At 36.3% G+C, this 11735-nt stretch overlaps 2 protein-coding genes across 2 annotated transcripts; one reads left to right on the forward strand and one right to left on the reverse strand.

Moving 5' to 3' along the window:
• On the reverse strand, nucleotides 4566–5132 carry LOC107622100 (pathogenesis-related protein 1-like). The gene has a single exon (XM_016324021.2). The coding sequence runs from the start codon at nucleotides 5101–5103 to the stop codon at nucleotides 4603–4605; it is 501 nt and encodes a 166-aa protein (XP_016179507.1). The 5' UTR covers nucleotides 5104–5132; the 3' UTR covers nucleotides 4566–4602.
• LOC110268229 lies at nucleotides 6907–8484 on the forward strand. Its single transcript, XM_021114130.1, has 2 exons — nucleotides 6907–7355; nucleotides 7419–8484. Exons 1-2 carry the CDS (start codon nucleotides 7103–7105, stop codon nucleotides 8351–8353), a joined length of 1188 nt encoding a protein of 395 aa, XP_020969789.1. The 5' UTR covers nucleotides 6907–7102; the 3' UTR covers nucleotides 8354–8484.

Below are 11735 nucleotides of genomic sequence, written 5' to 3' on the forward strand. Positions count from 1 at the left end.
ATTATTTCATTAATCATTTTACATGTATAAAAATAAAATATATATTAAAATAATATAAAATATAAAATATAAAACTCAAAAAATTAGTAAATAATTAGTAAATAAATTAATTATTTTATAGCAAATTAGAAAATAGAATTTTATAGTTTAAGAAATAAAGAAAATTAAAATAAGAATTTTGACACTAATTTTAAAAAATTTGGTCCAAAATTAAACCGAACGAATCAAACCGAACAAACCGGGCCTGTATTAGGCCCAAGGCCCATGTATATAAAGCCACACTTCAGCCATTTTCCCCCACAATGAAGAGGATCACGCTGAAGGGGGAGAGAGTTTGAAGAACCCCAAAATCTAACCCTTCCAGAATTTCAATCTAAAGTAACTTTCAATCTGGAGCTCCGATTGTCGTACCATTTGCAGCCACGCGACCGGAGCGTTGAGCTCTATAAAGCCCAATGGTCAATTTGATAAGAAATTCACGTTTTTTTTTCAATTTTTTCTTTCCCAATATCGAAAGCCAATGTGAAATTATATTGAATTTTGCATGATTTCGGTGTTTAGTTTCGAGTTAACCTGCGAGCATTGTCGGATTTAGCTTGTTTGAGCTGTGGGTCAGGTAAGAACCCTCCAACCTTTTGTGAGATATTGATTTAGTGAACTCTATATTGATTATAGTGATAATTGTGATGTTAGATTGAAATTGGTTATCGGTTGGAGTTAATTTGAGAAATTGGAAGCTAGAGAATTAGCTTTAGAGGCTGGGTATCGTTGGTGAGGGGGCTGGAGTTGTGGAGCTTGTGGTTCGAAAATGCTTGAGGTGTTCCGGGTTATCGAGAAATCGGCCAAGGTATGGTTTTGGTTTCTCGTATATAATATATAATGTGCCGCGAAAATTTAGACTAGTTGACCCATAGGATAAGTTGAATTGATTATTAGTTGTTAAATTAAATTATTGATTTGGGGTGAAGTAAGCTTAGAAAATAATGAGTTAAGAATGGAAAGTGCGAAGATGTGACTGAATTAGAATTTAGGGGTAAATGTTGAGACTGGCAATGACTGGTATGGCCGGAATGGTCGAGATGGCAAGATTTGGGGTGTGAACCCGCTTGCGTGTTAACTTGAAAATGTGTTCGGATGACAAGTTGAGGACGGAAGTTCCCTCTCTTGTCGTGATGGGATGTGGGAAAGTTGGAAAGGCACTCTCCTTCGTATTGTTTCCCCTACATTCTTCTCTGGTTGCAAGGTAGAAAGGCACACTTATTCTTCGATGTAGAAAGGCACTCTCCTTCGTTTATCTTCCAGGAGAAGGTGGAAAGGCATGTTCCTTCGATGTGAAAAGGCACTCTCTGATCTCCTTCGTTTATGATCCTCCTAGAGATGCATAACCTAGAGACCAATGTCTGGGTTAGCTACCAGATGTGTCGGGTTCTGGCGATATAACCGATGTGTGAGCTTACGGCTAATAGGACAGGCATGCATCATGTTGCATTTGTTTGTTTCGTTTGGGTGTGCATAATTATTTTGGTTTGCCTATCTGATAAATTCTGTTTAACTGATAACTGTGATACTTGCTGTAACTGTTCTTTAAATATGTTTGCCTTGTATTTGCTTGTGTTTGTGATTGTCTTTCTGTTTTGAGTACCTTGGTGGTGGACAGGTGATAATGTTGATTTGATTTGAAATGGGCCAGAGGTCGGGTTGAGTTTAATTGGGCCAGAGGCTGAACTAGTTTGATTTGGGCCATAGGCCATGACTGGTTGGGTCAGTGGTAAGGGTTAAAGTTAAATGAGACAGGAAGTAAACTGCAGGGATAGAGATTTATCATTATTTGGGTACCTTAAAGAGTTTTACCAAATTTATCATTCAGTTTATTCCTTTAGGTTACCAAATCTGAGTGTCGGCATTCTAGGATTGCCTTTAGCTTTTTCGGGACCTTATTTATTATATATGTGGGCACCTTAACCATAGTGAGAACCCCCAGTTCTCACCCCAAACAATATTGTTATTTTTCAGATGCAGGTTGAGAAGCACCACTCTGTATTCTGGAGACTCGGATGAAGCGAAGAACTCTTAGGACTTAGGGATGTATTTTGTTTATATTTATATATGTATATAGATTCTCCACCCTTGTATTTTGTATTTTGTCCCTCCTAGAGGTTGACTCCTTGCCACCTCAACTTTATGACTTAAGCATAAGACTCTGTGTGGTAGGGTGTTACATAAAATATATTATATATAAATATATAGTAATTGATTTTAGTAGTTAATTTTAATGTATAAATAGCATTTTTAATAATAAAAATATTTGATAACAAAAAAAATTAATCAAAAATAGCTAAAATTTATCTTTTTTAATATTCATTAATTGTTGTTAGAATTAATAAAAACTAAATAAGATAATTTTAGACTATTTTTTTTTGTTTTGTTTTTCTAGTATTTTCGTTTTTGATAATTTGATTATTTCATATAGAGTAAAGTGATAATTAGATTCTCGAGAATTTCAATCTCAAACTAATGAGCCCTTAAAGATAAAATATCAATTAAATCATTTATAATAGCGAATGATGGACATGTACGTCCTTCCGTCAATGGATAGTGTCAAATAAAACAGAATTGGCCACATATTTTATTATTTTCAGTAGTGTGTGTCCTGTTGCTGACACATGAATATGAAAATGATGTAATTTTAGTATGGTTCTAAAAACCGGATCGGACCGACCGATCGAACCGGTTCAACCAGGAATCGGCAATGCAAGAGGTCCGGTCCTCCTCCTATAATCGCTCGAAAGAAAACCGGTGGAAAACCATCAAACTGGCCAAGAACCGGCCAGTTGGGTCAGACTGGTAACCGGCCGGTTCCCTAAAACGACGCCGTTTTTTAATTTGTTTAAAAAACAAAAAAAGAAAACCCGATCCACTCGTGAACCCCCCTTCCCCCATTCATTCATCTCACTCCATCGTCGCCGAACCCTAGCCCTCTGAAGCAAAGGAACCTCGAACCCTAGCCCTCCATCGTCGCCGCCGTTCTGAGGTCGTCAGTGCCGCCGTTGTCCCCAGGTCCTCAGCACTGCTGCTTCTTCTTCTTCCCCGTGTCGGAACCCAGTAACTCGGCAGGTCCTCTTTGTCTTCGCTGGCTTCTCGAACCCAGGTGAGTGCTCTTCGTCTTCATCTTCTATGAACTTCTTCTTCAATTTCTGTTCCATATTTCTTCAATTTTTCTTGGGTCTTGGCTTGAAGTTTGGTTCTTCAATTCTTCTTCTTCGGTCTTCGGTCTTCGGTCTTCGTTCTTCGGTCTTCTTTGTATGTATGGTTCTGATTGCTGTAAAAATTTGTATGTATGGATTGGTTGCTAATGCTGGAAACTTACTCTGTTATGTCATTTGTATCAACCAGAGTCCAGAACACCTAATATTGCTGTTTTAGTGTTTTGCTGTTTTGTAAATGTTACTCTGTTTTAGTCTAGAACACCTAATATGCTGGAAACTTAGTCTGTTATGTAACTGTTACTCTGTTTTAGTGTTTTGTTGTTTTGTTAATGCTGAAAACTTACTCTATTTTGCAATATTGTTGAATGCTGTAGGCAGAATTTAGACATAGTCTTGTTAATTTCATATCTATTTTTAATTGTGTTGTGGCTCCTGCTTAGGTTAAGAACATGGTTAATCATTGTGTTGTGGCTCCTATTTTTAATTGTTGATGGCTCCTAACTTGTTATTTTTCATTGTGTTGTGGCTGTTTTTAATTTCATATTTGTTTTATTAATTTCAGTTATGGATAATAGTATTAATCAAGAAGCAATGGCTGATAACAATGCTTCTGTGAATAATAACTTGTCTGTCGATCTTCCTATTTCGAATGATGCTGCTAATCCTAATCCCCGTAGTGCTAACGATAGTCAGTCACAAGGTTCTTCTAACCTACGGGGAAAACAGATTTAGCTTGGAAATATGTTGCTCTACAAATAGTGAATGGAAAACCACAATATCAATGTTTATTTTGTCTACAAGTTTTCAATGGAGGTGGAATTCACAGGATGAAGAAACGATTTTTCCGGTTGAACCACCGGTTGGACTGGTTAGACTAGTAAACCAATAATTAAAGCGGTTTGATGACCGATTCGGTTTTCAGAACCTTGAGTTTTAGACAATGAAGCATTTATTATTATTTAACTTTCCATATAACCTTAGCTTTATCAATTGGTTTCTATTTATCACGAATCCTACTAAAACAGGTAAAGTTTTGCTCTAAAAGTTGTTATCTACATGACAATCTTTCATAAATAGACACATCATAGTAGTTAACAGTACATATAATAAATATCATCAGTAAATTTTACGTGATAAATTAATAGAAAAACATAATATATCTATTGTCTATTATTATAAAAAACTAAATTAATACTTTTTTCTTTCAGAAACTAATTAATCTGGTATCAAAATATTCATGTGCCTAATTTCTTTCATATATAATACTCCTGGCCCCGTATATAAAGAAAAAAAAAAGTATATATGTATTATTCCTTTTACGTAATTCTTATATTTCTTATTACATAATCAAGTAGCCATAATAACATAATGATAACAAATAGTAAAATTTTTGTAATCAATAAGGTCTCTCTCCAATGTAATTGCCAGGAGGATCATAGTTGCAAGTAATGAAACTGCCACCATTATTGTCACAAATGACTTTGGCACAACCAACACGCAATGTGTTGCCCCAAATCACTTGAGTGTAGTGGCCACACATTTGATTATCAGCACATATGTTTAACAAGTAATTAAAGTATGGTTTCTCATCTACCCACATTTTCACAGCATCAACGCCAGAAAGATCATTGCTGCTGCTCCATGCAAGGTTCTCTCCATAGGGACCATGTGAATGGATTAGCTGGCAATCTTGTTTACGTTGATTGGCATAATTTTGTGCATATTTTTCAAGGGTTTCGTCCCAAACCAAATTCGGTTCACCCAACTCTGATCTTGCTATGTTGTGTGCATCAAGATAGTCGTTTGGTGAATCATGACCATAGACATAATCATTCGTAATGCATAATAAGCCGAATAAGATACAAATAAGAGAAAATGAAATCTTGCATGTTTTCATATTCTTGTTTTCTTTTTGTAGTGTAATGTAGGAAGGTGTTTGATGGAAACTATTCGAGTTATAGAAAGGTATTTATAATAAGAATTAATTTTAATATGTGGAAGAGTAATTAACAAACACCGTTTTAAAAGATTATCTATAATAATAAAAATGGAAGAATTTGTTACTGCTTTCAGCATTTTGTTACTTTGTAGTCTGTACATTCCATAAATATATATGCATAAGGTTGAGTTATTTGAAACTACAACTCAGCAAATCATATCTTTGAAACTAAAAAAGATTCTATCTGGATGACAAGACATATCCTTAGTTGTATGAAATTCCAAATCTATCCAGCATAGAATAGATTAATATATAAGAAGATTTTTAAGTATACCGTCATACCGGTGTATCAGTAATTTTTAACCGTTGATCTTAATTATATATATTATATATATTTTTTATAATTAAGATCAACAATTAAAAATAACTGAAACACCGGTATGACGGGACACTTAAAAATTTTTGTAATATATAATAGCATAACTAACATGCATCTTGTAATACTGCATTTTTTGCAAGTTTAGAGTAGCTAAAAATACAGAGATTTGATGACTCGTGGAGGAGTTAATGTGATGGGACTTTGACCCATCAAAACTCAAACGATAAATAATAATTTTTGTAAACAATGTGAATAATATATTTTAAAATTGATCCAATAAAATAAAAAAATACTCTATTTTTAAATTATCTCTTAAACCTTAATATTAGAATAACTATCTGTACACTTAGTGAATTATAAACATTTAGTCATTGTTAACTGTGCATGAATAAATCGAATCAAAAGAAATAGCTATCCAATTAAAAATAATAAATATAATTATCTTCATATATATTAAATTGAACATCTAATATATCTATTGTTTATATTGTTTAGTATTTTCATTGTCTACCTATACTTTTCCAAATTCAAAACATATATATAACTTTTGTGTGTGTGGTGTTAATTAAAATACATACCTATATATACCTTTTATTATGAGTATGTTACAGTGATTATTATAATGTTTTAAAATGTGTTATTAAAATAAAAATAATATTTTTTATTATTAAATAACATTTTATAAAAAATATTATTTAAAAAAATAATATTAAAATATTAAAAAATATGATTTTAATTTTAACCATACTTATGTAGTTAAAATTATAGATAAACCTCCTTAAATAATGTTGAAAAATGCTTTTGTGCGAGACATTCTTCATTCAGATGTCTCCATGAGTTTGAAAATGGTGTGTGTTAAATGCTTTGTCGCTTCTTCACCTAAACATCCGTTAATCACTCTTTTATGATCGATCGATGATCATCATCATGTAGCGTCTGGTGATTGGGGAGCAAACAAGCCCTATAGGTTGGATTGTTATGATAATGGTACGATACATCATACAGAGGTCCCATGCATTATTCCAGAAATGAACTTGACGCATTGTGGATCCATTCAATTCACGCCTTCATTGGATTCTTCCAAGTATTAACTAATTAACTTCTCAAGGATATAGTATACTTTATTTATGGGCTTGTCCTTCTATTTAGAATGTTCTATCTATAAATATAGATTTGTGGCATTATTTTTGTACTAAGATTTGGCACTATGAAATTTGTGTAATTCTTAAATGAAATAAGTGTTAGAATATTTGTTAGAATATTATAATTAGAGTAACAAATAATAGGATATCAGAGATAATCAAGAAAAATCAATTATATTTATTTAGGATACTTTTTGTATTTAGTTTTCTAGAATTCTATATTAAGAGAGTGATTGTAAACAAAGAATAAAGAAGAAAATACATTAAAAACCTTTCCCTGCTTCCCTCTCTGTTACCTTTGCTTGTGTCTAACCTTTCCTAATCCTCGATACTATCTTAAGATGGTATCAGAGCGATGTTAGATCCTGGGAACCCAGAAACCAACATCATTGTTCCAATACCCTAAACACAAAAAAAAAAAAACCCAAAAAAAAAAATGTCATCTTCAGGGGATGAAATTAGCAACAACATGAACCAAAACCAAAACCAGAGTAACTCCTCAATCATTACTGATGAGCTAACTTTGCAAATTGTAAATATGCTTCGTAATGGCCTACAAATTCAGCAAACACAAGCCAATCCTGACAATTTGTCAATTAGTTTTAAATTAAATGGAGACAATTATCCATTGTGGGCAACACTTATGAAGAAAGTTGTCGGTAGCAGAGGAAAGAAAAGCCATCTGACAGGTATTCCCCCTGCACCAGAAGAGAGAGAACCAGAATATGAAAAATGGGAACAGGCAGATCAAGCTGTCTTTACCTGGATAATTCAAAATATTGAGACGAGTTTGATGAACAATGTCTCCCAATTCCCAACCGCAAAGGCTTTATGGGAGGGATTGGCTACAACCTATGGGAGCAGCACAGACTCAGTACAAATCTACGATTTACACCGAAAAGTAAACACACAAAAACAGGGACAGGATACCCTAGAGGAATTCTGGAATAAATTACAGGCTATATGGATGGCTATTGACAGAAAACAACCGAATCCTATGAAGTGCTCGGATGATATTGCAATTTTCAACAAAATTAAACAAGAACAGAGACTATATCAATTCCTAACAGGAATAGATGAAAAATTTGAAGCCATTAGAAGAGATCTTTTGATGCAGGAGAAGACCCCTTCAGTGGAGTCTGCCTATGCTGCCGTCAGAAGAGAGGCGGCCCGACTCCATATTTTGAAGCCTACCACCAGCAGCAGAGGGGACACATTATTAGGGAAGGTCGGAATCGGCCTAATCGCAAGAAACAGACCACAGGGACAGGGATGGAATCGCTCAGAAACTGCCGGACGGCGTTCATCACAGCGAGACAAAGAAGACAAAAGCCACCTCCATTGTACTCATTGCGGAATGAAAAAACACACCAAGAAGACTTGCTTCAAAATCATGGGTTATCCCGAATGGTGGGAAGATCCCAAACAAAAAAATTGCAAAGCCGCCACCATAGTGGGCACTCCGAAGACCGCCAGCAGCAGCGGTGGTGACGCAGGAAGAGAGGAAGAAACAAAATCAGCAGTTGTTCATGGAAAAGCCGCGGCCGCTCATGGAGGTAAAAGAAGAGAGGAGGTGGCGCATAAGGGAGAAGGAAATGGAAGTTCAGAAGAGAATGGGAACCCTAATGGGTCTCCTGAGCAAAATGGCCCACTAAAAAAAGGAAGCCCAAATTCCTTCTCCCTATGACCCAGCCGAAAGCCCAAAATATTTTAAAATATCCCAATGAGAAAAATATACCAGCCCAAAAAAATCTTATCAGTGGATTTTTTATTGTGGGGCCACTGACACCATGACCCATGATCCTCATGATTTTGACAGCCTCTCCACACCTGTTAAAACTCATATTGAAACAGCTAGTGGAGAATTAATTGCGGTTCAAGGAAAAGGCTCCATTAGTTTTTCAAAAAAATTAAAATTAAAAAATTGTCTCTATGTCCCTGCACTGTCATCAAAGTTACTTTCTGTAAGCCACGTTACAAAGGAACTAAATTGTGTGGTTCTCATGTTCTCTACTTTTTGCCTTTTACAGGACATTCTTACGAAGGAGATCATTGGGCGTGGTACTGAACATGGAGGTCTTTATTACGTTAATGAGGTTGTTCACAAGGGACATGCCATGCTTGCTCACGGAACGGTTACAAGGCAACTCTGGTTATGGCACAGACGCTTGGGACATCCTTCCTTTGGGTACCTTAAGATTTTATTCCCTAGTTTATTTACTGGTAACACTGAGCCCATCAAATGTTAAACTTGCATTCAGGCAAAGAATCATAGAGTTACTTTTTTTTTCTAGCAACACTAGAGTCAATTCTGTTTTTTCATTAGTGCACTCTGATGTGTGGGGTCCAGCTCCTAATTCTCATAATAATCAATTTCAGTATTTTGTGTTATTTGTGGATGATTTTTCTCGCATGACGTGGGTATATTTTCTAAAACATAAATCTGAAGTACCCGACAAGTTCTATGCATTCTATCAAATGATTCTCACTCAGTTTGATAAAAAAAATTCAAGTACTTAGATCAGATAATGGTGGTGAATTTGTGAACAAATTGATGCAAGAGTTTTTTAGAGAAAAAGGCTTAATTCATCAAACTTCCTGTCCAAACACACCCCAACAGAATGGTGTGGCAGAACAGAAAAATCGTAAGTTACTAGAGATGACTCTGGCCATGATTTTTGATGCAAAGGTTCCGACACGTTTGTGGCCTGAAGCTGTTGCTACCTCAGCCTATCTTCTGAACAAGCTACCCTCTCAGACCCTCAATCACAAAACACCCCTACAGATCATAGCTACTCAATCTGACATCCCTCCTGTCCAAATGTTACCACCACGAGTTTTTGGGTGCTTTGTGTTCGTCCATATACCCAGAGCTAACCGAACCAAATTTGACCCATGTGCTGAGAAATGTGTCTTTGTTGGGTATGCTACGCATCAAAAGGGGTATCGATGTTATAACCCAATCACTCATCATGTACATGTAACTATGGATTGTGATTTTTTGGAATCTGAATATTTCTTTAGCAGCCAACTTGATGTTCAGGGGGAGAAAACTAGTAGTGAACCACCAAGTTGGTTGGTTAACCTGAGTTGCCAAGAAACTGCTCCAAAAGAGCAAGTAGATGGAGCCAACGAGCATGCCTCTGTTAACGAAGAAGAGACCAACACAACCAATGAGCATCCTTCTGAGAATGTCCAACAAGAGGTAAGTGACCTTCACTTTGCTGAGTCTTCTCCTGTTATGAATGAAGTCACTAACAATGACAGGTTAGAATCGGAACCAGAACCTTTCACACTTCCGCCGCGAAGAAACAGAGGGGTACCACCTGTCCGATATTCTCCAGAACATGTTCCTCGAAATTTAAAATATCCTATAAAGACAACCAGAGAAGGAGTGGTAGACATTGCAAGAGCTTTCCTTACCTCCCTTCTAGCTGAAGACATTCTCAGAACAGCTCAGGAAGCCAATAAGAAGGGTGAATGGTGAAAAGCTATGAAAACAGAGATGGAGGCTCTTGTAAAAAATGAAACTTGGGAGAGGTGCATTTTACCAGCAGGGAAGAAACCAGTCGGGTGTCGATGGGTCTTCACCATCAAACACAAAGCAGATGGCACCATTGAGCGATATAAGGCAAGGTTGGTGGCAAAAGGCTATACACAGACATATGGCATTGACTACTCAGAAACTTTCTCACCAGTTGCAAAGATTGACACCATCAAAGTACTATTTTCAATAGCAGCAAATGAAAACTGGCTACTCCATCAGTTTGATGTCAAAAATACTTTTTTACATGGGGATCTGAAAGAAGAAGTATACATGGAAGCTCCTTCAGGGTTCTCTTAAGATTTCCAAAGAAATGAAGTTTGCAGATTGAAGAAAGCACTTTATGGGCTTAAGCAGTCTCCACGTGCTTGGTTCGGAAGGTTTACAGTGGCCATGAAAAGGTACGGGTACAAACAAAGCAACTCTGACCATAGTTTATTCTTGAAAAGAAAAGGAGATATGATCACGTGCCTAATAATATATGTGGATAACATGATCATAACCGGAAGTGATTTGAAAGTAATTGCAAAACTGAGGAATAACTTGTTCAGAGAATTTGAGATGAAGGATTTAGGAGGACTAAAGTACTTCTTGGGAATAGAGGTTCTTCGCTCCAACAAAGGGATCTTTATTTCTCAGAGAAAGTACATCATGAATTTACTTGCAAAAATAGGGATGGTCGATTGTAAGCCAGCAGATACTCCTATGCAAGTTAACCACGGTTTAAAGTTTGAGGAAGGAGCTAATCTAGCAGATAAAGAGAGGTACCAATGGTTAGTTGGGAAATTGATTTATCTGTCACACACTTGACCAGACATAGCATATGCAGTGGGGGTGATAAGTCAGTTTATGCACCAACCTCAAGAGGATCATATGGAAGCTGCCATGAGAATTGTTCGGTACTTGAAGGGGACACCAGGAAATGGGATCATGTTCTAAAAGAATGGGCACTTAAACATTGAGGCTTACACTGATGTTGATTGGGCTGGTAATCCAAATGACAGAAGATCTACATCGGGCTATTTTTCTCTTGTAGGAGGTAACCTGGTGACATGGAGGAGTAAGAAGCAGAAAGTGGTTGCTCTTTCCAGTGCTGAAGCTGAATTTTGGGAAATTGCCAAAGGTATAACTGAAGTTTTATGGATCAAAAAACTGATGATCGAGATTGATTTTCCACCACAACTACTAAGTCAATTAAAGTGTGATAATAAGGCAGCAATCAGTATCTCAGAGAATCCTGTGCAACATGACAGAACTAAGCACGTTGAAGTTGATAGACACTTCATTAAGGAGAAGATTGAGGATGGCAGTGTTGAGCTTCCGTTTGTAAGGTCAGAAGACCAGTTGGCAGACATCCTCACCAAAGCCATTGTAGGCAGAGCATTTACCCGTGTCCTTAGCAAGCTAAGCATTGGTGATCCCACTGCTCACCTTGAGGGGGAGTGTTAGAATATTTGTTAGAATATTATAATTAGAGTAACAAATCACAGGATATCAAAGATAATCAAGGAAAATCAATTATATT

The sequence above is a fragment of the Arachis ipaensis genome, chromosome B10 (assembly GCF_000816755.2).
Source record: "Arachis ipaensis cultivar K30076 chromosome B10, Araip1.1, whole genome shotgun sequence".
Classification (NCBI taxonomy): domain Eukaryota; kingdom Viridiplantae; phylum Streptophyta; class Magnoliopsida; order Fabales; family Fabaceae; genus Arachis; species Arachis ipaensis.